Raw genomic sequence first — 24,615 nt, forward strand, 5'->3', positions numbered from 1 at the left:
TACCGTGTACGCTCTAGGCAAAATTGGATGTGATGCAATTCCAAATCTATCTGAAACGGCAGTTAAAAGTAGAGTTACATCAAGTTTTCTTTTTTAATCAACACAATCATTTACAACCGTTGACCAGAAAGAATCGTCGAAATTCGACGTCCCCCACAAACGCCACGCTCACTCGCTTTTCAGGGCAACAAAAGTACTTCTTTTTAAAAACGATGAGTTGTACTTACCGTGTACGCTCTGGACGGTCCAGTTGCGAGCAGAAAATAAAAATATTTCTCTTGTTAGTCGTATGTTACCATCCGCTGTGTCTTTGTCAACATCGCCGCCATTTTCCTACTTCCTGCTGCGAGCCACGCCCACGGATTTAAATTTGGGCGGAAGCTCTTTCCATTGGCGTCGTTTTCGCGTATAGCAAATCCGATTGGTTGGGAAGGGGGCACGGTTATGCAGCCGAGGGGTCCTGTGATCGGTGGGATGTAAAGTAGGCGTCGACGTCACGTCCGCGTCACGTGACCACGACGTGGCAGACGTCATATAGCAACCGCTGTTTTGTTTAGTAGACTTACAGTTGTTATGCATTGACATAATGGCGCACACACCAAATAGATTTAAATAAATTAAATAGTTCTTCTGCCCACTCTCTTTTAAACAAGTTAACTCTCCCCGCGGATTTGAATTCCGGCGAAAGTTACGCCCATCGACGTCACGTATGTCACGTGACCACGACGTGGCAGATGTCATATAGCAACCGCTGTTTTGTTTAGTAGATTTACAGTTGTTATGCATTGGCATAATGGTGTGCACTCAAAATAGATTTAAATAAATTAAATATTTCTTCTGCCCACTCCCTTTTAAACAAGTTAACTCTGCCCACGTCCATTGACGTCTTGTCTGCGTCACGTGACCACGACGTAGCGACGTCATATAGTAACCGCTGTTTTGATCAGTAGACTTAGTTATTATGCGTTGACATAATGGCGCACTGGTTAGCATGGCCACCTCTTAAGCATGATGTTGCGGGTTCGACGCCTGATCAATGTTAGCATGGAGTGAGCTGAAGTGCATGGCGCTGAAGATTTGAATCTTTGAAATGCGCTGAGGTCTGACATATCAGGCAGAATGGTTTGCCATCACGTTCAACAAAAAATAGAAACTTTCCCACTCTGATTAAAACGTCCTGTGTTCATCTACGTATTTTCGTTTTGCTGTGCATCTTTTCCCTGCCATTTCGAGAGCCCAATTGACACTCATAGTTTAAAGAAATGTGTTTGCCCATCCTACTTTGTGGAATTTCACCACATGCGCTTTTGACCAAAATACCAAATTGAACTCAAGTGAAGCCAACACGCACAACCCCCCCCCCACACACACACACACAAATGTTGATATGAACATAAAAGAGCCGCATGCGGTTCGGGAGTTGCGGCTTGGCCAAACCTGTACTATACAACTTTATTTGTATAAAATTTTCACAACAGCTGTCACACAAACAAAGCGGGAAAAACCGAAGACGTGCGTGTTCCGCCCACGCTGGATTTATTTGCACCTTTGAAAAGACACCGTATTGCCGCAGATGTGGCAAAGAGTACTTTTGGGCATCTGAGACGGAAGGATGTCCAAAGCATCACGTCACCTGCTCTGGTAGGCATGGTGGTGGGACGTTGAGGTCAACCGCTTTGGGGTTGGCTGAATCTTTGATCGCAGGATGCCACACACTTGAAGACAGTAGCAGAAAAGCAGAGCTAAATGCAAAATGTACTCACCGGTGACTCCAATTTTTTTCCCCCCTGAAGAAACAGCTGGACGGGTGGCCCCGGCTGGCCAGTGGGACTCTTGTTATTCTGACCCTTTTTAGTGCGCGTTTGGGGCAACAACCGTTTTTTGTGGCGCTCTCTTCTGGTTCAAAAGTGCCCTGCATGTGAATTTGCTTTTCCTGCCTTCTGATTGGATGAGCGCCGGTGTGACGCGGTGCCTCTGTCACCGTGGCGGGGGGTATACGTTGGCATCGGAGCGTCTGCCAACGTCTGAGACCGGCTGGCAGTGTATCGGAGGTGTCGAGTGCGGTGCCGCTGGAGCTCACTCACCAGCTGGTGTTAGGGCCACAGAATGAAGGCCAAGGAGAAGAATAGAAAGAGAAACAGAAACTTCTCCTCCAATTGTTTGATTTGTCTCTTCTGAGCTTCGATGAATTCTTTCAGCTCTTTGTTCCTCTAGGACGGACAAATGGAAAGTGGCATTCAAAAGCCAGTAAGCGTGCAAGTAAGTGCCGGGCTGGCTTTGGGCCCTTACCTGTTGCGCGCTGTGCAGCAGATCCATTCTCTCTTGGAGGATGCAAGCGTCGCGCTCCCTCAACTCGCACATCAGGGCTCGCTTCCATTGGTCCACGGCGCTCCTAAGCTCTTCTCTCTGATCCGCCGTCAGCACGTCATTCACGCCAGCGTGGCTGGCTTTTTCGCCGTCCGTGGCGGGGCAGTCCCGCTGCGGTAGCGCCTCGTTCAACATGGCCTCCAGCTCCAGGATCCTCTGGGCCGCAATCCTCGTCCATCAGTGGTCCGGCGGGAGATTTGAGGGCGGCTTACCTTATGAGCCTGGTCCATGGAACACTTCCTGAAGTCCAACTCTTCATCCAGGTAGCCCTTCTGCTTGCAGAACATAGAAGAGCCCAAAGGCACAGCGTCAACAAGCTTCTTTCAGCGCAAAGCCTTCCAAAAGTCACATTTGAGCCGCCGAGTCTCGTGGAGTGCGAACATAAGGAGTTCGACATACACTTACGGCGTTATAGCCCAGGATGTCCAGCTTCTTCATCAGATCACTGATGACGATGTCCGGGGGAAAGGCGCAAGGAGCAATGTATGGTGTTCTGGGACCTCGGGTTAAGGTTAGGGTTGCGAGGGACGCCTTACGTACGCTCACGCCCTCGGCCTCGCAGTAGATCTGCAAAGGGCTGAGGCCGTCTGGGAAACGGACTTGCAGAAACTTCAAGACGGGGGAGCGCCACTCCCTCTCCTGAAAGGCAGAGGCATGCATCCGTCTGTCCGTCCGTCCGTCACATCTCTGGCCTCAACACGCTTGTGCGAGTCTTCCCACCTCCAGCTCCAGGATGCGGAACTCAAGCAGTTCGTTTTGGTCTCGGATATCCTGGATGTGCTCTTTCAGACGCGCTTCTTCCGCCTCCATCCGCCTGACCTGAAAAGACAGTCAGACCTCATCTGCGGGGCTTCCCGACGGGTGTGACGCCAAGCGACTCCGCCCAGCGCCTTTCTTTCCGTCACCTTTTCGGCCAACTGCTGATTGCTCTGACGCAGCAGCTGCTTCTCCTCCACCCACTTGACATTCTAGAAGAGACAAACGCGTGGACAGCTTTGGAATGTTGTGTCATTTTCATCCACAAATTCTTTGGTTGACTGGAAAATGACATTTGCTTTTCTCCGCATTTTCCCAGCCACATTCGGGGGGGGGGGTTGGTCCAGTAATGCCAGACGAATGAGTGACTGAAGAATGTAGCTATTTTGTCTGAGAAAAAGGTGTGCTCATTGATGAGCTTACCTGTCCTTGTTGCTCCAGATCTGCTACTCTGCTTTGATAGTGACCCATTTCTACCATCAGCTTTTCTCTGGTCTGAAAGGAGGAGGAGGGAGGCTCCTCCTCCTCCTTTCAGACCAGAGAACACCCGAGGCTGGGTGAGAACGGGGAGGCTGCGACCCGGCCGGGGGTTGCGGGAAGGGGCGCCACCTTGATCTCCTTCTCGGCGTCGTAGTCCCCTTCGCTGGTCTGGGCTAGCAGAGCGTAGGCTCGTTGCAGCGCTTGATATTCTTGCGTCAGCTGGCGGTAGCGAAGCTCCGCCTCTTCATGCACACACCAATGCAACACAGCACTAGTACCAGAATCAGTCAGACCGGCGACAAAGCACCCGCGACGCAAAGACGAGTCCGATTCCAGGCTGAAGAGGAATGTTTGGTGCCAATACGCTGGCAGAAATGGCGGGCTACCTCTTCGGGTTCCGTGTCGGGGGTTCTGTCGGTGTGAAAAGACAAGGACGATCCGTCCGAGTCCACCCTTCGTCGTAGCCGTAAAATGTTTCGATGACCTGCGGGCGCGGAAGCAAACATCTCTCTGAACAAACTGAAGCGACACCTCACGATGAATCGACGAGAGGAACGATAGCGAGAAAAAGGCCATTTCATCTTGCGCAACACCAAGCAGCCGCAAACAAACAGACCCACCTTGCAGGACCTCACGCTTTGTTCCTCCTCAGAGATTCTCGACGTCGGTATCGTAGCAGCAAATCTCTCTCCTGTCGACACAAATAATCCGCCTTTGAGATTCTTTGGATGCAAAGGGAACGAACGGCTCCGGCGCAGAAACAAACGCGACTCACAATGACATTTCTGACATGAGCTCCTGTCTCCAGAGCCTGAAAAACACGTCACCGGCGATGATTGGAGGGACGCTCGTCTTTTCCAAAAGTGACAACTACAGGGTGTGTCAGGGTTTTCCAGATTATCTTTATCGTATCATTATGTTGCTTTGACTTTGACTGCAACCTGTAATAAATAATATTATTTATCCCTTATTTATCCCTATCGCTTATCCCTTCCTACACAAAGTCGTAAAACACCCCTTGCTATGTTTTGACTAGAGGTCAAGGGCTTCCTCTATTCAATCCACTCTTACACCCACCCTGTTTCTCTTAATTAAAATGCTCGTGCAGGAGCCGAGAGTCAGACTTCATTCGTACAACGGATGGACTCTCCACCTGCAGGTGTCCAAAAGAACTTACTTGTCTCCCGTGTGGTTCTTGCAAAATAAGTTGGAGCGAGCGCAACTCTAACAGGGTGCATTTTGCCACTAGCTGCCTACGGACAATGATGTCGCGCTCGCGGCTCATAGTTGACGGGCTGAGCAGCCGGGCGAGTCCGTCGTTTTCAGCGCACAGCGAGTGGCAAAGGCGCTGACAAAACGGGAGCTTTGAGCTGCTGAAAACGGCAAAACAAGTCTAAAGCGTGTTCAAACGCGTGCGCACAATGCTCCTGCTTGAAAGGTCGGAATTTAAGGGGCCAATTTTTTGGATGGCGGCCGCCGGCCAAGCTTTGGACGCAAAAGGTTTCCTGGCGACAGCGAGCGAGCGTGGCGCTGCCGTACGTGCACCGAGTCGCCTGCCTGAAGACCTTGGACAAGTCGTCGATGATGTGCCGCTGCTCCACAACTTGAAGGAACTCCATTTCACCGTCCTGCTGGCCGCAACCGCGGTCCAGGTCATTGAGCGAACTAGGCCTTCTCTGTGGAACACAAATGCAGTGGACTCTGTTGGCACGCCGCCGTTGTCCGCGTCGACTTACCAAGCTTGCCATCTCCTCGTTCTCCTGGGTGACAAAGCGCACTTTGTTTTCAAGGCGACACAGCACCAGCGAGAGTTCTTCATTCTTCCTGCTCAGGCGTTTGTTTTTGTACAGGAGTGGCAGAAACTGGCTTTCTGTTTCTCTCAGTCGCTTTAGCTGCAAGCATGAAGTGCGGGATGTGAAAGACGCACAACACGCGGGCCAGAACGTATCCATTCCTTTTGCATCGGTTTGAACGGAATCGTGGCTTTGGCTCCCAATAAAAGACATCTACCAGGCAACCGACTCGACGCGCCGCTCAACTAATAAGCAAGCGCAATGGGTGCCTCGCTGGATGGCGCGCATCAAACGTAGCGCAAACCTTCAAGCGTGCCGTCAATAAATTACCAGTTCATTGCGCTCTTCAGAAAGCAGGGCGTTTCGATCCTCCAGGTTCCTGATGACTGCGCTGAGCTCAGCGATTTTCAGATGAAACCGTCGCGTGTCCCGATCCTCCTGAGACTGAAAACGCCCCGCAACACACACACACAAGCACTCGTTCAAAGTTCAAAACTGTTTTTGTGCTACCTTCCTCCAGCAACGAACTAAGTCATGCGTACTGCAAGTGTGTGATGAGGTGGCTTACGCAATGAAGAGGATTGCTAGTAGCGGCGTTGACCCCACTTCCAGGGTAGTTTAGGCCCGCCCTTTGGGAATCCCTCAGGGCAGCGATCTGCTGCTCGGCAGCCTGAGTCTGCAGCTGAAGGCGGTGGACGTGGCCGGCCCCAGGGCTTCATCCAAAACACTAACCGCTCTGTCTTTCAGCTTGATCTCATCCGTCTGGATGTACAAACGGGGAGCGCTCAGGCAGGCGGGCAAACTCATTTGCCAGAATTGTGACAAAAACAAAGAGAGCAACCGGCCAATTTTTTTTCTTGAATCGACTAGAACACCTTTGCTGTGACAAAAGCGAAGCGAGCAACCGGACATTTTCTTCTTGTGAAATAGAATAGAATAGAATGCCTTAGGTGTCATTGCACTGCAGGTATACAACGAAATTGGGAACATAGCCACGCACCGCGCATCTGATCAGTCCTACCAGTCGGCGGATCTCCCTCTCGCAGTCTCTCTTGGTTCGGCTCAGCTCCTCCCGATGCTGGTGATGAGCCGATCGGAGCTCGGCCGCTCGGGACTGCCAGGCCTGCTGGGCCGCTGCCAGGGCTTCTTCCGCGCTCCTGGTGGAGGCGACACCGCTCGGTCTCCCGACACCGCCGCGTCTCCTCCACCTCCGCCAGCAAAGCGCCCCCCCCCTCCTCACCTGAGCAGACATTGCGCCACACCGGGCCATTGAGACCGCAACGGAGCGCCGCGACGCTTACTGGGGACAAGCTACACAATACGGTAGCGGCCGCATCGAAGCCCGACGTGGCGTGCGGATAGTCAGACACGGATAGAGCGGATCACCTTGTCCATGGAGCCGTCCCTCAGGCTGAGGACCAAGGCATTCAGTCGCTGGATCCCTCCATCTTGATTTTGATCACTCTCATCAGCTCCATTTCATGCTGCCGCAGTAATGTCTCCCTGGTAATGGCTAACTCTTTCTGCTTCTCCTCATGGAGTTTGCTTTTGAGTTCCGTCATGGCGGCGGTGGCACGGTGGTGCTCCGCCCGCAGGTCCTGACTTCTCTCTCTCTCCAGACAGCTGACCTGACATGACTTAGACTTAGACAAACTTTATTGTCATCTTGTCTGCACATGGTGCATACAAAACGAAATTCCGTTGCATACGTCTTACAACAAAGTAGTGATATTGCAGTTGAATAGAAGTAACATATCCTATGAAAATATATATATATACATATACTATATATATATATATATATATATATTAAAAATAAGTATAAAGTGCAGCAGTGATAATTATGCAATAGTGCAAGTAGGCAAAACAGTATTCAAGAGTGTGCAGAGGAATGCTAAACCATGTATTAAACTTCTATTTAAAGGGTTTATACAAGTTCAGTAAAGTTGGTAGTGCGAGATAGTGCAAGATAGAGGTCCGTAGTGTCATACAGTTCTGTGAATGTGTGATGCAGAGTTCAGTTTAGAGCTCAACAGTTCTAGTGTTCAACAGTCTGATGACAGCAGGGAAAACGCTGTTGCAGAACCTGGTGGACCTGCAGCGGATGCTGCAAACCTCTTCCCAGAGGGCAGCAGGGAGAACAGTCCATGGTGGGGGTGTGATGGGTCATTGATGATGTTACGGGCACGGGACATGCAGCGCTGAGATGAAATGTCCTGAATGGAGGGAAGAGGAGCCCCTATGATCCTCTCTGCTGTCCTCACCACTCTCCTCACGTTCTTCCAATCGGAGGCGGTGCAGCCTCCACACCACACAGAGAGACAGCTTGTCAGAATGCTCTCTATGGTGCTCCTGTAGAACGTCCTCATGATGGGTGGGGGCAGGTGGGCTCTCCTCATCCTCCGCTGTAAGTACAAGCGCTTCTGTGCCCTCTTGACCAGTGCCGTAGTGTTCATAGTCCAGGTGAGGTCTTCTGTGATGTGGACCCCCAGGAATTTGGTGCTGCTGACCACCTCCACAGCTGAGCTGTTGATGATCAGTGGAGCGTGGTGAGGCTGTTTTCTCCTGAAGTCGACGATGATCTCCTTCATCTTCTCCTCATTCAGGATCAGGCTGTTTTCTCTGCACCAGCCCACCAGCTGCTCCACCTCCTCTCTGTAGTCCAGGTCGTTGTTGTCTCTGATGAGCCCCACCACCGTTGTGTCGTCTGCTGACTTCACGATGTGATTGGTGGTGAACCTGAGGACGCAGTCGTGTGTCATCAGGGTGAACAGCAGGGGGCTCAGGACGCAGCCCTGAGGGGAGCCTGTGCTGAGGGTGATGACATCAGAGGTGTTCTGTCCCACCCGGACTGACTGAGGTCTGTTGGTGAGGAAGTCTAGCAGCCAGTTGCGAAGGGGGGTGTTGAAGCCCAGGTGTTCCAATTTTCCTACCAGATGCTGTGGGATGATGGTGTTAAACGCTGAGCTGAAGTCCAGGAACAGCATCCGCACATGGGTGTTCTTCTCCTCCAGGTGAGCCAGGCTCAGGTGAAGAACGGAGGAGATGGCGTCCTGAGTGGAGCGGTTTTGCCGGTCGGCAAACTGGAACGGGTCAAATAATAGGGGGAGTCTGGAAACGATGTGACCTTTAAGCAGCCTTTCGAAGCACTTCATCATAACCGGAGTCAGTGCAACAGGCCGGTAATCATTAAATGAGGTGATTTGAGGTTTCTTCGGCACCGGAATGATGGAGGCAGTCTTAAAGCACGCCGGCACTTTGGCTTGGCCCAGCGAGGTGTTAAAAATGTCTGTGATGACCCCAGCCAGATGACTTGCACATTCCCTGAACACACGCCCAGGAATGTTGTCGGGGCCAGGGGCCTTACAGGGGTTGACTCTCCTCAGGGTCTTCAACACATCGGCGGAGTCAAGGCAGAGTACCTCCTCTTCCTGATGGGGGACAGTTTTAACTGCTGGAGTGCCGTTTAGTGCCTCGAACCTCCCAAAGAAGTTATTTAGACCATTTAGAAAGTCAGCATCAACTACACCCACCAGGGGGGGGGAGGGTGAGTTGTAGTCTGTAATCGCCCGTATGCCTTGCCACATACTCCTGATGTTTTTGACGTTGTGGAAACGATCCTGAAATTTTCGACTGCGGTCTCGCTTCGCTATCCTGATGGCACGGTTCAAGTTGGCTCTCGCTGTCCTCAGTGTCTCCTTGTCGCCAGACTTGAAGGCAGAGTTCCGCGCTCGTAGCGTTTGACGTACCTCCTCAGTCATCCAGGGTCGTTGGTTGCCCCGGGTGATGATATTCTTAGTGGTGCTGACGTCCTCGGTGCATTTGTTGATGTAGGCTGACACAGTCATGGCACACGCATGTCTAATCTACATCGGGAAAACTGGGAGGGAGGGAGGCAGGCAGGGAGGCAGGCAGGGAGGCAGGCAGTGTCTGTCTGTTGAGGTTTTCACCTTGTTCTTCTCCTGCTGAAGTTCTAACTGGACGTCCATCAGTTTGGTTCTCAGCTCGTCATTGGTGGCCTGAAGGGCGTCTGTTCGCTCCGCCTTGGCCCGCCCTGCCGGAGCTCGTTTGGACATCTCTTACTCGAGTCTCGCCCGGTCGTCAGTCAGAGATCACATTTGTACCTGGAGAGCACAAACGCAGCGCTGTTTTCCACTGGCTTCGAACTCAACTTCAATCGGTACCGTAACTTACAACATCATAAACATAGAACTAGCTTGACTTATTCATTGAATAAATGCATTTGGTTCTTCAAAACTGCATCACGCAACATAGCGTGACCGAGACGGCCGTTATCCACCTGCGTGAAGTTATTTGGTGAAATGAATGAGATGTTTAAGACACCATCGTTCTGTCTCTATGTAGATGAAGGGAAATAATCGATTGCTGAAGGTCCAAAGGTGTTGTGATAAACAAATAAACATATTAGTAATTAGTGACATATTTGTGATAAACATATTAGGCAGGATAATCACATATGTTAACTTGACTGCCCACACTGTATTTATTTATGGTTATTTGTTAAATCGAGTACTGTTAGACATGAAATAGGAAGTGTTTAACATAAATGGAAGACGAAAGGGGTACTCACCATTGTAGCTCCTGCTGGTCAATGATACGAGCCTCTTCTTGCAGTGGAAAACATACAGCCAACAAACACCGTGGAACCTAAAGGAATGAAATTAAACATTAACATTTAGCCTCAACCAACATTCACAGATACAACGCAACGCAAACTACACAAACGTAAATCTTTTTAAACACAATGAGTTGTACTTACCGTGTACGCTCTAGACGGTCCACTTGCAAGCAGAAAATAAAGATATTTCTGTTGATAATCGTCGTGTTTGTATCCGGTGTCTCGCTCAAGGCCATTGCGCCCACAGATTTGAATTTTGGCGAGAGTTCAGCCTATTGACGTCATTTCCGCGGTGTAATACCCGCATATCTGAAACGGCAAAGTTAAGAGTAGAGTTAAATAAAGTTTTTAGTCAACGCAATAATTTACAACCGTTGACCAGTCGAAATAATCGTCGAAATTTGGCGTCTGTGGCTGGAAGCAGACGCCGAGTTCGACATTCCTCCCAAACGCCACACTCCCTCGCTTTTCAGGGCTCAAAAAAAACAGTTGTAATTACCTTGTACGCTCTAGACGGTCAAGTTGCAAGCTGAAAACAAAAATATTTGCCTTGTTAGTCATCGTGTTACTAACCGCTGTGTCTTGTTTGCCAGAATTGCCGCTTTCCTACTTCCTGTTGCAAGCCACGCCCACGGATTATAATTTTGCCGTGAGTTCCGCCTATTGACGTCATGTCCGCGTCACATGACTGCGACGTAATATTATCTAAAACTGTTTGTGCGGTATTGTGTTGTTCTGTGCGGTATTGTGTTATTCTGTGTGGCGTTGTGTTGTTCTGTGCGGCGTCGTGTTGTTCAGTGCGACGTCGTGTTGTTCAGTGCGGCATGGTGTTGTTCAGTAAGGCATGGTGTTGTTCAGTGCGGCATGGTGTTCAGTGCGGCATAATGTTGTTCAGTGCGGCATAATGTTGTTCAGTGCGGCATGGTGTTGTTCAGTGCGGCATGGTGTTGTTCAGTGCGGCATGGTGTTGTTCAGTGCGGCATAATGTTGTTCAGTGCGCCATAATGTCGTTCAGTGCGGCATGGTGTTGTTCAGTGCGGGATGGTGTTGTTCAGTGCAGGATGGTGTTGTTCAGTGCAGGATGGTGTTGTTCAGTGCGGCATGGTGTTGTTCAATGCGGCATGGGGGATGGTGTTGTTCAGTGCGGCATGGTGTTGTTCAATGCGGCATGGTGTTGTTCAGTGCGGGATGGTGTTGTTCAGTGCGGCATGGTGTTGTTCAGTGCGGCATAATGTTGTTCAGTGCGGCATGGTGTTGTTCAGTGCGGCATGGTGTTGTTCAGTGCGGCATGGTGTTGTTCAGTGCGGAATGGTGTTGTTCAGTGCGGAATGGTGTTGTTCAGTGCGGCATGGTGTTGTTCAGTGCGGCATGGTGTTGTTCAGTGCGGGATCGTGTTGTTCAATGCGGGATCGTGTTGTTCAGTGCGGGATGGTGTTGTTCAGTGCAGGATGGTGTTGTTCAGTGCGGCATGGTGTTGTTCAGTGCGGCATAATGTTGTTCAGTGCGGCATAATGTTGTTCAGTGCAGCATAATGTTGTTCAGTGCGGCATGGTGTTGTTCAGTGCGGGATGGTGTTGTTCAGTGCGGCATGGTGTTGTTCAGTGCGGCATGGTGTTTTTCAGTGCGGCATGGTGTTTTTCAGTGCAGCATGGTGTTTTTCAGTGCGGCATGGTGTTGTTCAGTGCGACATGGTGTTGTTCAGTGCGGCATGGTGTTGTTCAGTGCAGGATGGTGTTGTTCAGTGCAGGATGGTGTTGTTCAGTGCAGGATGGTGTTGTTCAATGCGGGATGGTGTTGTTCAGTGCGGCATGGTGTTGTTCGATGCGGCATGGTGTTGTTCAGTGCGGAATGGTGTTGTTCAGTGCGGAATGGTGTTCAGTGCGGCATGGTGTTGTTCAGTGCAAAATGGTGTTGTTCAGTGCGGGATGGTGTTGTTCAATGCGGGATGGTGTTGTTCAGTGCGGGATGGTGTTGTTCAGTGCGGCATGGTGTTGTTCAATGCGGCATGGTGTTGTTCAATGCGGCATGGTGTTGTTCAGTGCAGGATGGTGTTGTTCAGTGCGGCATGGTGTTGTTCAATGCGGCATGGTGTTGTTCAATGCGGCATGGTGTTGTTCAGTGCGGCATGGTGTTGTTCAGTGCAGCGTAATGTAGTTCAGTGCGGCATGGTGTTGTTCAGTGCGGCATGGTGTTGTTCAGTGCGGCATGGTGTTGTTCAGTGCGGGATGGTGTTGCTCAGTGCGGCATGGTGTTGCTCAGTGCGGCATGGTGTTGTTCAGTGCGGGATGGTGTTGTTCATTGCGGCATGGTGTTGTTCAGTGCGGGATGGTGTTGTTCAGTGCAGGATGGTGTTGTTCAATGCGGGATCGTGTTGTTCAGTGCGGCATGGTGTTGTTCAGTGCGGCATGGTGTTGTTCAGTGCGGCATGGTGTTGTTCAGTGCGGCATAATGTTGTTCAGTGCGGCATAATGTTGTTCAGTGCGGCATAATGTTGTTCAGTGCGGAATGGTGTTGTTCAGTGCGGAATGGTGTTGTTCAGTGCGGCATGGTGTTGTTCAGTGCGGCATGGTGTTGTTCAGTGCGGCATGGTGTTGTTCAGTGCGGCATGGTGTTGTTCAGTGCGGCATGGTGTTCAATGCGGGATGGTGTTGTTCAGTGCGGCATGGTGTTGTTCAGTGCGGCATGGTGTTGTTCAGTGCGGCATGGTGTTGTTCAGTGCGGCATGGTGTTGTTCAGTGCGGCATGGTGTTGTTCATTTCGGCATAATGTTGTTCAGTGCGGCATAATGTTGTTCAGTGCGGCATGGTGTTGTTCAGTGCGGGATGGTGTTGTTCAGTGCGTTATAATGTTATTCAGTGCGGCATGGTGTTGTTCAGTGCGGCATGGTGTTGTTCAGTGCGGCATGGTGTTGTTCAGTGCGGCATAATGTTGTTCAGTGCGGCATAATGTTGTTCAGTGCGGCATGGTGTTGTTCAGTGCGGCATGGTGTTGTTCAGTGCGGGATGGTGTTGTTCAGTGCGGGATGGTGTTCAATGCGGAATGGTGTTGTTCAGTGCAGGATGGTGTTGTTCAGTGCGGCATGGTGTTGTTCAGTGCGGCATAATGTTGTTCAGTGCGGCATGGTGTTGTTCAGTGCGGCATGGTGTTGTTCAGTGCGGCATGGTGTTGTTCAGTGCGGCATAATGTTGTTCAGTGCGGCATGGTGTTGTTCAGTGCGGCATGGTGTTGTTCAGTGCGGCATAATGTTCAGTGCGGCATAATGTTGTTCAGTGCGGCATGGTGTTGTTCAGTGCGGGATGGTGTTGTTCAGTGCAGGATGGTGTTGTTCAGTGCGGCATGGTGTTCAGTGCGGGATGGTGTCTTTCAGTGCGGCATGGTGTCGTTCAGTGCGGCATGGTGTCTTTCAGTGCGGCATGGTGTCGTTCAGTGAGGCATGGTGTTGTTCAGTGCGGCATGGTGTTGTTTAGTGCGGCATGGTGTTGTTCAGTGCGGGATGGTGTTGTTCAGTGTGGCATGGTGTTCAGTGCGGCATGGTGTTGTTCAGTGCGGTATCGTGTTGTTCAGTGCGGAATCGTGTTTCTCAGTGCGGTATCGTGTTGTTCAGTGCAGTATCGTTGTGTTGTTCGTATTGTGTTGTGTTGTTCGTAATGTGTTGTGTTGTTCGTATTGTGTTGTGTTGTTCGTATTGTGTTGTGTTGTTCATATTGTGTTGTTCATATTGTGTTGAGTTGTTCGTATTGTGTTGTGTTGTTCGTATTGTGTTGCCTTTAACACTTAGCCTCTAACACTTAGCCTCTAACACTTAGCCTCTAGCATCTAGAAGGTAAATAAATAGGAAGGAAGGACTCACCGGTGACGTCTTCGCCCACGTCCAAGCGTTGTACTTTGTATTTTCATCCTTCTGACAGTGGAAAACATAGCCAACAAACACCGTGGAACCTAAACGAATGAAAGAAAACTATCATTTGGCCACAACCAACATTCACAGATACAACACAATGTGACGTGCGGGGTTGAGGTTAAAGGTTGAGTGAAGGGCCCTCGTTTTAAACTACTTTTTTGAAAAGGATTGGGAACAAGTAAGACGTATTTAATTTATTTAATGGGAAGTAGTAAGAGCTATTGAATTTAATCTATGTATTATATTCTATTGTATTGTATTCTGTTGTATTCTTTTGGATTGTATTCACACTAACCCCACTAAAACTTCAGCCCACAAAAACTCGCCTCTGGCGCCTAGCCTCTGGCACTTAGCCTCTAACACTTAGCCTTTAACACTTAGCCTTTAACACTTAGCCTTTAACACTTAGCCTTTAACACTTAGCCTAGAAGGTGAATAAATAGGGTTAAAGGTTGAGTGAAGGGACCTCGTTTTAAACTACTTTTTTGAAAAGGAGTGGGAACAAGTAAGACGTATTTAATTTATTTAATGGGAAGTAGTAAGACTTATTAAATTTATTTAATCTACTTTTCTTCCCAGGCAAAATTTGATGTGCTGCAATTCCAAATTTCCAAAGTGAATGAAGGAATGAAGTCCTTTAAATTATGATTTTGTATAAATACTAGGCATTAACACAAAATCGACGGCACAAAATGGGCAGACTTTACTTGTTTGAAAAGGACTGGTTACAAGACAGACTTTTTTAATTTATTTAATGGGAAGAAGACTTATTTAGTTTAATTGATCTATTTTTGTTCCCTGGCAAAATTCGATTTGCTGCAATTCCAAATTTCCAAAGTGAATGAAGGAAAGAAGTCTTTTAAATTATGATTTTGCTTAAATACTAGGCATAGACACAAAATCTACGGCACAAAATGGGCAGACTTTACTTGTTTGAAGAGGACTGGTTACAAGACAGACTTTTCTGATTTATTTAATGGGAAGAAGACTTATTTAGTTTATTTAATCTATTTTTGTTCCCTGGCAAAATTGGATTTGCTGAAATTGTATTTTGCCAAATCTTGCCTTGAGACCTGATAGGAAGTATTAAACGCTTAGTTAAATCAATACAAGTTGGTAATAAGAGCGAGTAATGTTGGTTGAACCGATGAATGAAGGTTGAAAGCAATTTAAATTATGACTTTGTATAAATACTAGATATTAACAGAACATCTACTGCGCGAAATGGGCAGAGTTTACTTGTTTGAGAAGGAGTGGCTTATTCAAAACTAAGATTTATTTAATCTGTTTGTTCCCAGGCAAAATTGGATGTGATGCAATTCCAAATTTCACCACATGATGGTGCCCAATTTTGACTTCATAGGACATATTAAACACTTAGCTTGTTATTATGTTCAAGGTAATCAGATTTGTTTATTATTCTAATGGCCTCTTCAAAACTATTCTGGATTACTACTTTGGATCTATTCTACATTACTTGGCAACAACATACTCTGTAACAGATTAGGCAGTATAATCATATCTGTTAACTTGAGAGTGCCCACACTCAATCTACTTATCGTGATGTGTTAAATCAATTACTGTTAGACATTATTTGTCTGATAATCTACCAAATCTTTGAATTGAAGAATTTGTGATTTAATTAATAGCTTGTTGTTATATTAAGGGTAATCACACTTGTATATAATTCTAATGGCCTTCTTTTGAAAACTATTCTGAATTACAACTTTGGATCTTATATTACTTTGCAACAATCTACTCCGTGACAGATTAGGCAGTATAATCACATATGTTAACTTCAGTGCCCACACTGTATTAATTTATGGTTATTTGTTAAATCAAGTACTGTTAGACATGAAATAGGAAGTGTTTAACATAAATGTTATGGCTACTCACCATTGTAGCTCGCTCCTGGTCAATGATACGAGCCTCTTCTTGCAGTGGAAAACTTGCAGCCAACAAACACCGTGGAACCTAAAGGAATGAAATTAAACATTAACATTTCGCCTCGACCAATTTTCACACGTACAACGCAACGCGGCTACACTTCTGCTATTACAAACGTAAATCTCCTTAAACACAATGAGTGTTACTTACCGTGTACGCTCTAGACGGTCCAGTTGCAAGCAGAAAATAAAGATATTTCTGTTGATAATCGTCGCTGCTCAGTGGCTCACGGCCATCGCGCCAACAGATTTGAATTTTGGCGGAGGTTCGGGCAATTACGTCATATCCGCGGCACATGACTGCGACGTAATACCCGCTTATCTGAAACGGCAGTTAAAAGTAGAGTTACATCAAGTTTTCTTGGAACCTAAACGAATGAAAGAAAACTATCATTTGGCCACAACCAACATTCACAGATACAACACAACGTGCGGGGTTGAGGTTAAAGATTGAGTGAAGGGCCCTCGTTTTAAACTACTGTTTTGAAAAGGAGTGGGAACAAGTAAGACGTATTTAATTTATTTAATGGGAAGTAGTAAGACTTATTAAATTTATTTAATCTACTTTTCTTCCCAGGCAAAATTTGATGTGCTGCAATTCCAAATTTCCACAGTGAATGAAGGAATGAAGTCCTTTAAATTATGATTTTGTATAAATACTAGGCATTAACACAAAATCGACGGCACAAAATGGGCAGACTTTACTTGTTTGAAAAGGACTGGTTACAAGACAGACTTTTTTAATTTATTTAATGGGAAGAAGACTTATTTAGTTTAATTGATCTATTTTTGTTCCCTGGCAAAATTCGATTTGCTGCAATTCCAAATTTCCAAAGTGAATGAAGGAAAGAAGTCGTTTAAATTATGATTTTGTTTAAATACTAGGCATAGACACAAAATCTACGGCACAAAATGGGCAGACTTTACTTGTTTGAAGAGGACTGGTTACAAGACAGACTTTTCTGATTTATTTAATGGGAAGAAGACTTATTTAGTTTATTTAATCTATTTTTGTTCCCTGGCAAAATTGGATTTGCTGAAACTGTATTTTGCCAAATCTTGCCTTGAGACCTGATAGGAAGTATTAAACGCTTAGTTAAATCAATACAAGTTGGTAATAAGAGCGAGTAATGTTGGTTGAACCGATGAATGAAGGTTGAAAGCAATTTAAATTATGACTTTGTATAAATACTAGATATTAACAGAACATCTACTGCGCGAAATGGGCAGAGTTTACTTGTTTGAGAAGGAGTGGCTTATTCAAAACTAAGATTTATTTAATCTGTTTGTTCCCAGGCAAAATTGGATGTGATGCAATTCCAAATTTCACCACATGATGGTGCCCAATTTTGACTTCATTGGACATATTAAACACTTAGCTTGTTATTATGTTCAAGGTAATCAGATTTGTTTATTATTCTAATGGCCTCTTCAAAACTATTCTGGATTACTACTTTGGATCTATTCTACATTACTTGGCAACAACATACTCTGTAACAGATTAGGCAGTATAATCATATCTGTTAACTTGAGAGTGCCCACACTCAATCTACTTATCGTGATGTGTTAAATCAATTACTGTTAGACATTATTTGTCTGATAATCTACCAAATCTTTGAATTGAAGAATTTGTGATTTAATTAATAGCTTGTTCAGGGTAATCAGACTTGTATATAATTCTAATGGCCTTCTTTTGAAAACTATTCTGAATTACAACTTTGGATCTTATATTACTTTGCAACAATCTACTCGGTGACAGATTAGGCAGTATAATCACATATGTTAACTTCAGTGCCCACACTGTATTTATTTATGGTTATTTGTTAAATCAAGTACTGTTAGACATGAAATAGGAAGTGTTAAACATAAATGTTATGGCTACTCACCATTGTAGCTCGCTCCTGGTCAATGATATGAGCCTCTTCTTGCAGTGGAAAACTTGCAGCCAACAAACACCGTGGAACCTAAAGGAATGAAATTAAACATTAACATTTCGCCTGGACCAACATTCACACGTACAACGCAACGCGGCTACACTTCTGCTATTACAAACGTAAATCTCCTTAAACACAACGAGTGTTACTTACCGTGTACGCTCTAGGCAAAATTGGATGTGATGCAATTCCAAATCTATCTGAAACGGCAGTTAAAAGTAGAGTTACATCAAGTTTTCTTTTTTAATCAACACAATCATTTACAACCGTTGACCAGAAAGAATCGTCGAAATTCGACGTCCCCCACAAACGCCACGCTCACTCGCTTTTCAGGGCAACAAAAGTACTTCTTTTTAAAAACGATGAGTTGTACTTACCGTGTACGCTCTGGACGGTCCAGTTGCGAGCAGAAAATAAAAATATTTCTCTTGTTAGTCGTATGTTACCATCCGCTGTGTCTTTGTCAACATCGCCGCCATTTTCCTACTTCCTGCTGCGAGCCACGCCCACGGATTTAAATTTGGGCGGAAGCTCTTTCCATTGGCGTCGTTTTCGCGTATAGCAAATCCGATTGGTTGGGAAGGGGGCACGGTTATGCAGCCGAGGGGTCCTGTGATCGGTGGGATGTAAAGTAGGCGTCGACGTCACGTCCGCGTCACGTGACCACGACGTGGCAGACGTCATATAGCAACCGCTGTTTTGTTTAGTAGACTTACAGTTGTTATGCATTGACATAATGGCGCACACACCAAATAGATTTAAATAAATTAAATAGTTCTTCTGCCCACTCTCTTTTAAACAAGTTAACTCTCCCCGCGGATTTGAATTCCGGCGAAAGTTACGCCCATCGACGTCACGTATGTCACGTGACCACGACGTGGCAGATGTCATATAGCAACCGCTGTTTTGTTTAGTAGATTTACAGTTGTTATGCATTGGCATAATGGTGTGCACTCAAAATAGATTTAAATAAATTAAATATTTCTTCTGCCCACTCCCTTTTAAACAAGTTAACTCTGCCCACGTCCATTGACGTCTTGTCTGCGTCACGTGACCACGACGTAGCGACGTCATATAGTAACCGCTGTTTTGATCAGTAGACTTAGTTATTATGCGTTGACATAATGGCGCACTGGTTAGCATGGCCACCTCTTAAGCATGATGTTGCGGGTTCGACGCCTGATCAATGTTAGCATGGAGTGAGCTGAAGTGCATGGCGCTGAAGATTTGAATCTTTGAAATGCGCTGAGGTCTGACATATCAGGCAGAATGGTTTGCCATCACGTTCAACAAAAAATAGAAACTTTCCCACTCTGATTAAAACGTCCTGTGTTCATCTACGTATTTTCGTTTTGCTGTGCATCTTTTCCCTGCCATTTCGAGAGCCCAATTGACACTCATAGTTTAAAGAAATGTGTTTGCCCATCCTACTTTGTGGAATTTCACCACATGCGCTTTTGACCAAAATACCAAATTGAACTCAAGTGAAGCCAACACGCACAACCCCCCCCCCCACACACACACACACAAATGTTGATATGAACATAAAAGAGCCGCATGCGGTTCGGGAGTTGCGGCTTGGCCAAACCTGTACTATACAACTTTATTTGTATAAAATTTTCACAACAGCTGTCACACAAACAAAGCGGGAAAAACCGAAGACGTGCGTGTTCCGCCCACGCTGGATTTATTTGCACCTTTGAAAAGACACCGTATTGCCGCAGATGTGGCAAAGAGTACTTTTGGGCATCTGAGACGGAAGGATGTCCAAAGCATCACGTCACCTGCTCTGGTAGGCATGGTGGTGGGACGTTGAGGTCAACCGCTTTGGGGTTGGCTGAATCTTTGATCGCAGGATGCCACACACTTGAAGACAGTAGCAGAAAAGCAGAGCTAAATGCAAAATGTACTCACCGGTGACTCCAATTTTTTTCCCCCCTGAAGAAACAGCTGGACGGGTGGCCCCGGCTGGCCAGTGGGACTCTTGTTATTCTGACCCTTTTTAGTGCGCGTTTGGGGCAACAACCGTTTTTTGTGGCGCTCTCTTCTGGTTCAAAAGTGCCCTGCATGTGAATTTGCTTTTCCTGCCTTCTGATTGGATGAGCGCCGGTGTGACGCGGTGCCTCTGTCACCGTGGCGGGGGGTATACGTTGGCATCGGAGCGTCTGCCAACGTCTGAGACCGGCTGGCAGTGTATCGGAGGTGTCGAGTGCGGTGCCGCTGGAGCTCACTCACCAGCTGGTGTTAGGGCCACAGAATGAAGGCCAAGGAGAAGAATAGAAAGAGAAACAGAAACTTCTCCTCCAATTGTTTGATTTGTCTCTTCTGAGCTTCGATGAATTCTTTCAGCTCTTTGTTCCTCTAGGACGGACAAATGGAAAGTGGCATTCAAAAGCCAGTAAGCGTGCAAGTAAGTGCCGGGCTGGCTTTGGGCCCTTACCTGTTGCGCGCTGTGCAGCAGATCCATTCTCTCTTGGAGGATGCAAGCGTCGCGCTCCCTCAACTCGCACATCAGGGCTCGCTTCCATTGGTCCACGGCGCTCCTAAGCTCTTCTCTCTGATCCGCCGTCAGCACGTCATTCACGCCAGCGTGGCTGGCTTTTTCGCCGTCCGTGGCGGGGCAGTCCCGCTGCGGTAGCGCCTCGTTCAACATGGCCTCCAGCTCCAGGATCCTCTGGGCCGCAATCCTCGTCCATCAGTGGTCCGGCGGGAGATTTGAGGGCGGCTTACCTTATGAGCCTGGTCCATGGAACACTTCCTGAAGTCCAACTCTTCATCCAGGTAGCCCTTCTGCTTGCAGAACATAGAAGAGCCCAAAGGCACAGCGTCAACAAGCTTCTTTCAGCGCAAAGCCTTCCAAAAGTCACATTTGAGCCGCCGAGTCTCGTGGAGTGCGAACATAAGGAGTTCGACATACACTTACGGCGTTATAGCCCAGGATGTCCAGCTTCTTCATCAGATCACTGATGACGATGTCCGGGGGAAAGGCGCAAGGAGCAATGTATGGTGTTCTGGGACCTCGGGTTAAGGTTAGGGTTGCGAGGGACGCCTTACGTACGCTCACGCCCTCGGCCTCGCAGTAGATCTGCAAAGGGCTGAGGCCGTCTGGGAAACGGACTTGCAGAAACTTCAAGACGGGGGAGCGCCACTCCCTCTCCTGAAAGGCAGAGGCATGCATCCGTCTGTCCGTCCGTCCGTCACATCTCTGGCCTCAACACGCTTGTGCGAGTCTTCCCACCTCCAGCTCCAGGATGCGGAACTCAAGCAGTTCGTTTTGGTCTCGGATATCCTGGATGTGCTCTTTCAGACGCGCTTCTTCCGCCTCCATCCGCCTGACCTGAAAAGACAGTCAGACCTCATCTGCGGGGCTTCCCGACGGGTGTGACGCCAAGCGACTCCGCCCAGCGCCTTTCTTTCCGTCACCTTTTCGGCCAACTGCTGATTGCTCTGACGCAGCAGCTGCTTCTCCTCCACCCACTTGACATTCTAGAAGAGACAAACGCGTGGACAGCTTTGGAATGTTGTGTCATTTTCATCCACAAATTCTTTGGTTGACTGGAAAATGACATTTGCTTTTCTCCGCATTTTCCCAGCCACATTCGGGGGGGGGGGTTGGTCCAGTAATGCCAGACGAATGAGTGACTGAAGAATGTAGCTATTTTGTCTGAGAAAAAGGTGTGCTCATTGATGAGCTTACCTGTCCTTGTTGCTCCAGATCTGCTACTCTGCTTTGATAGTGACCCATTTCTACCATCAGCTTTTCTCTGGTCTGAAAGGAGGAGGAGGGAGGCTCCTCCTCCTCCTTTCAGACCAGAGAACACCCGAGGCTGGGTGAGAACGGGGAGGCTGCGACCCGGCCGGGGGTTGCGGGAAGGGGCGCCACCTTGATCTCCTTCTCGGCGTCGTAGTCCCCTTCGCTGGTCTGGGCTAGCAGAGCGTAGGCTCGTTGCAGCGCTTGATATTCTTGCGTCAGCTGGCGGTAGCGAAGCTCCGCCTCTTCATGCACACACCAATGCAACACAGCACTAGTACCAGAATCAGTCAGACCGGCGACAAAGCACCCGCGACGCAAAGACGAGTCCGATTCCAGGCTGAAGAGGAATGTTTGGTGCCAATACGCTGGCAGAAATGGCGGGCTACCTCTTCGGGTTCCGTGTCGGGGGTTCTGTCGGTGTGAAAAGACAAGGACGATCCGTCCGAGTCCACCCTTCGTCGTAGCCGTAAAATGTTTCGATGACCTGCGGGCGCGGAAGCAAACATCTCTCTGAACAAACTGAAGCGACACCTCACGATGAATCGACGAGAGGAACGATAGCGAGAAAAAGGCCATTTCATCTTGCGCAACACCAAGCAGCCGCAAACAAACAGACCCACCTTGCAGGACCTCACGCTTTGTTCCTCCTCAGAGATTCTCGACGTCGGTATCGTAGCAGCAAATCTCTCTCCTGTCGACACAAATAATCCGCCTTTGAGATTCTTTGGATGCAAAGGGAACGAACGGCTCCGGCGCAGAAACAAACGCGACTCACAATGACATTTCTGACATGAGCTCCTGTCTCCAGAGCCTGAAAAACACGTCACCGGCGATGATTGGAGGGACGCTCGTCTTTTCCAAAAGTGACAACTACAGGGTGTGTCAGGGTTTTCCAGATTATCTTTATCGTATCATTATGTTGCTTTGACTTTGACTGCAACCTGTAATAAATAATATTATTTATCCCTTATTTATCCCTATCGCTTATCCCTTCCTACACAAAGTCGTAAAACACCCCTTGCTATGTTTTGACTAGAGGTCAAGGGCTTCCTCTATTCAATCCACTCTTACACCCACCCTGTTTCTCTTAATTAAAATGCTCGTGCAGGAGCCGAGAGTCAGACTTCATTCGTACAACGGATGGACTCTCCACCTGCAGGTGTCCAAAAGAACTTACTTGTCTCCCGTGTGGTTCTTGCAAAATAAGTTGGAGCGAGCGCAACTCTAACAGGGTGCATTTTGCCACTAGCTGCCTACGGACAATGATGTCGCGCTCGCGGCTCATAGTTGACGGGCTGAGCAGCCGGGCGAGTCCGTCGTTTTCAGCGCACAGCGAGTGGCAAAGGCGCTGACAAAACGGGAGCTTTGAGCTGCTGAAAACGGCAAAACAAGTCTAAAGCGTGTTCAAACGCGTGCGCACAATGCTCCTGCTTGAAAGGTCGGAATTTAAGGGGCCAATTTTTTGGATGGCGGCCGCCGGCCAAGCTTTGGACGCAAAAGGTTTCCTGGCGACAGCGAGCGAGCGTGGCGCTGCCGTACGTGCACCGAGTCGCCTGCCTGAAGACCTTGGACAAGTCGTCGATGATGTGCCGCTGCTCCACAACTTGAAGGAACTCCATTTCACCGTCCTGCTGGCCGCAACCGCGGTCCAGGTCATTGAGCGAACTAGGCCTTCTCTGTGGAACACAAATGCAGTGGACTCTGTTGGCACGCCGCCGTTGTCCGCGTCGACTTACCAAGCTTGCCATCTCCTCGTTCTCCTGGGTGACAAAGCGCACTTTGTTTTCAAGGCGACACAGCACCAGCGAGAGTTCTTCATTCTTCCTGCTCAGGCGTTTGTTTTTGTACAGGAGTGGCAGAAACTGGCTTTCTGTTTCTCTCAGTCGCTTTAGCTGCAAGCATGAAGTGCGGGATGTGAAAGACGCACAACACGCGGGCCAGAACGTATCCATTCCTTTTGCATCGGTTTGAACGGAATCGTGGCTTTGGCTCCCAATAAAAGACATCTACCAGGCAACCGACTCGACGCGCCGCTCAACTAATAAGCAAGCGCAATGGGTGCCTCGCTGGATGGCGCGCATCAAACGTAGCGCAAACCTTCAAGCGTGCCGTCAATAAATTACCAGTTCATTGCGCTCTTCAGAAAGCAGGGCGTTTCGATCCTCCAGGTTCCTGATGACTGCGCTGAGCTCAGCGATTTTCAGATGAAACCGTCGCGTGTCCCGATCCTCCTGAGACTGAAAACGCCCCGCAACACACACACACAAGCACTCGTTCAAAGTTCAAAACTGTTTTTGTGCTACCTTCCTCCAGCAACGAACTAAGTCATGCGTACTGCAAGTGTGTGATGAGGTGGCTTACGCAATGAAGAGGATTGCTAGTAGCGGCGTTGACCCCACTTCCAGGGTAGTTTAGGCCCGCCCTTTGGGAATCCCTCAGGGCAGCGATCTGCTGCTCGGCAGCCTGAGTCTGCAGCTGAAGGCGGTGGACGTGGCCGGCCCCAGGGCTTCATCCAAAACACTAACCGCTCTGTCTTTCAGCTTGATCTCATCCGTCTGGATGTACAAACGGGGAGCGCTCAGGCAGGCGGGCAAACTCATTTGCCAGAATTGTGACAAAAACAAAGAGAGCAACCGGCCAATTTTTTTTCTTGAATCGACTAGAACACCTTTGCTGTGACAAAAGCGAAGCGAGCAACCGGACATTTTCTTCTTGTGAAATAGAATAGAATAGAATGCCTTAGGTGTCATTGCACTGCAGGTATACAACGAAATTGGGAACATAGCCACGCACCGCGCATCTGATCAGTCCTACCAGTCGGCGGATCTCCCTCTCGCAGTCTCTCTTGGTTCGGCTCAGCTCCTCCCGATGCTGGTGATGAGCCGATCGGAGCTCGGCCGCTCGGGACTGCCAGGCCTGCTGGGCCGCTGCCAGGGCTTCTTCCGCGCTCCTGGTGGAGGCGACACCGCTCGGTCTCCCGACACCGCCGCGTCTCCTCCACCTCCGCCAGCAAAGCGCCCCCCCCTCCTCACCTGAGCAGACATT

General features: G+C 48.3%; 2 protein-coding genes and 2 long non-coding RNA genes across 6 annotated transcripts; all 4 read right to left on the reverse strand.

The window, feature by feature from the left end:
• Positions 1-1,443: 1,443 nt before the first annotated feature.
• Positions 1,444-5,484, reverse strand: LOC148390136 (janus kinase and microtubule-interacting protein 3-like). 2 transcript variants are annotated; one of them, XM_088392040.1, is made up of 10 exons: positions 5,340-5,484; positions 4,224-5,279; positions 3,990-4,087; positions 3,547-3,845; positions 3,273-3,335; positions 3,088-3,186; positions 2,773-3,006; positions 2,580-2,639; positions 2,290-2,523; positions 1,444-2,210 (listed from the first exon to the last, which is right to left on the reverse strand). In XM_088392040.1, exons 4-10 carry the CDS (start codon positions 3,601-3,603, stop codon positions 2,094-2,096), a joined length of 864 nt encoding a protein of 287 aa, XP_088248166.1. In that variant the 5' UTR covers positions 3,604-3,845; positions 3,990-4,087; positions 4,224-5,279; positions 5,340-5,484; the 3' UTR covers positions 1,444-2,093. The 2 variants fall into 2 exon arrangements, with proteins under 2 accessions (XP_088248166.1, XP_088248165.1); XM_088392039.1 differs by having other exon boundaries at positions 2,767-3,006; positions 4,224-5,484.
• Positions 5,485-5,797: 313 nt separating this feature from the next.
• Positions 5,798-6,630, reverse strand: LOC148390137 (uncharacterized). The gene is made up of 3 exons (XR_015861564.1): positions 6,418-6,630; positions 5,965-6,158; positions 5,798-5,840 (listed from the first exon to the last, which is right to left on the reverse strand). It is a non-coding gene; the product is annotated as an uncharacterized LOC148390137 (long non-coding RNA).
• A 6,729-nt stretch (positions 6,631-13,359) lies between these two features.
• LOC148390138 (uncharacterized) lies at positions 13,360-16,199 on the reverse strand. Its single transcript, XR_015861844.1, has 3 exons — positions 16,034-16,199; positions 15,833-15,910; positions 13,360-13,974 (listed from the first exon to the last, which is right to left on the reverse strand). It is a non-coding gene; the product is annotated as an uncharacterized LOC148390138 (long non-coding RNA).
• A 3,211-nt stretch (positions 16,200-19,410) lies between these two features.
• Positions 19,411-23,451, reverse strand: LOC148390139 (janus kinase and microtubule-interacting protein 3-like). 2 transcript variants are annotated; one of them, XM_088392169.1, is made up of 10 exons: positions 23,307-23,451; positions 22,191-23,246; positions 21,957-22,054; positions 21,514-21,812; positions 21,240-21,302; positions 21,055-21,153; positions 20,740-20,973; positions 20,547-20,606; positions 20,257-20,490; positions 19,411-20,177 (listed from the first exon to the last, which is right to left on the reverse strand). In XM_088392169.1, the coding sequence occupies exons 4-10, from the start codon at positions 21,568-21,570 to the stop codon at positions 20,061-20,063; spliced, it is 864 nt and encodes a 287-aa protein (XP_088248295.1). In that variant the 5' UTR covers positions 21,571-21,812; positions 21,957-22,054; positions 22,191-23,246; positions 23,307-23,451; the 3' UTR covers positions 19,411-20,060. The 2 variants fall into 2 exon arrangements, with proteins under 2 accessions (XP_088248295.1, XP_088248294.1); XM_088392168.1 differs by having other exon boundaries at positions 20,734-20,973; positions 22,191-23,451.
• Between the last annotated feature and the right edge of the window lie 1,164 nt (positions 23,452-24,615).

The sequence above is a fragment of the Syngnathus floridae genome, chromosome 12, assembly GCF_059516105.1.
Source record: "Syngnathus floridae isolate MCC-2025c chromosome 12, RoL_Sflo_1.0, whole genome shotgun sequence".
Taxonomy (NCBI): domain Eukaryota; kingdom Metazoa; phylum Chordata; class Actinopteri; order Syngnathiformes; family Syngnathidae; genus Syngnathus; species Syngnathus floridae.

What these genes read in the sequence shown, in the direction of transcription:
- LOC148390139 (XM_088392168.1), bottom strand. Translation starts at nt 21,570, where the DNA reads ATGGTAGAAATGGGTCACTATCAAAGCAGAGTAGCAGATCTGGAGCAA. An exon ending in ATCAGCAGTTGGCCGAAAAG is followed by an intron (nt 21,154 to 21,239) that starts GTGACGGAAAGA and finishes CTGTCTTTTCAG; the next exon opens with GTCAGGCGGATGGAGGCGGA. An exon ending in CCATGGACCAGGCTCATAAG is followed by an intron (nt 20,491 to 20,546) that starts GTAAGCCGCCCT and finishes ATTGCGGCCCAG; the next exon opens with AGGATCCTGGAGCTGGAGGC.
- LOC148390136 (XM_088392039.1), bottom strand. Translation starts at nt 3,603, where the DNA reads ATGGTAGAAATGGGTCACTATCAAAGCAGAGTAGCAGATCTGGAGCAA. An exon ending in ATCTGGAGCAACAAGGACAG is followed by an intron (nt 3,336 to 3,546) that starts GTAAGCTCATCA and finishes TGTCTCTTCTAG; the next exon opens with AATGTCAAGTGGGTGGAGGA. An exon ending in ATCAGCAGTTGGCCGAAAAG is followed by an intron (nt 3,187 to 3,272) that starts GTGACGGAAAGA and finishes CTGTCTTTTCAG; the next exon opens with GTCAGGCGGATGGAGGCGGA.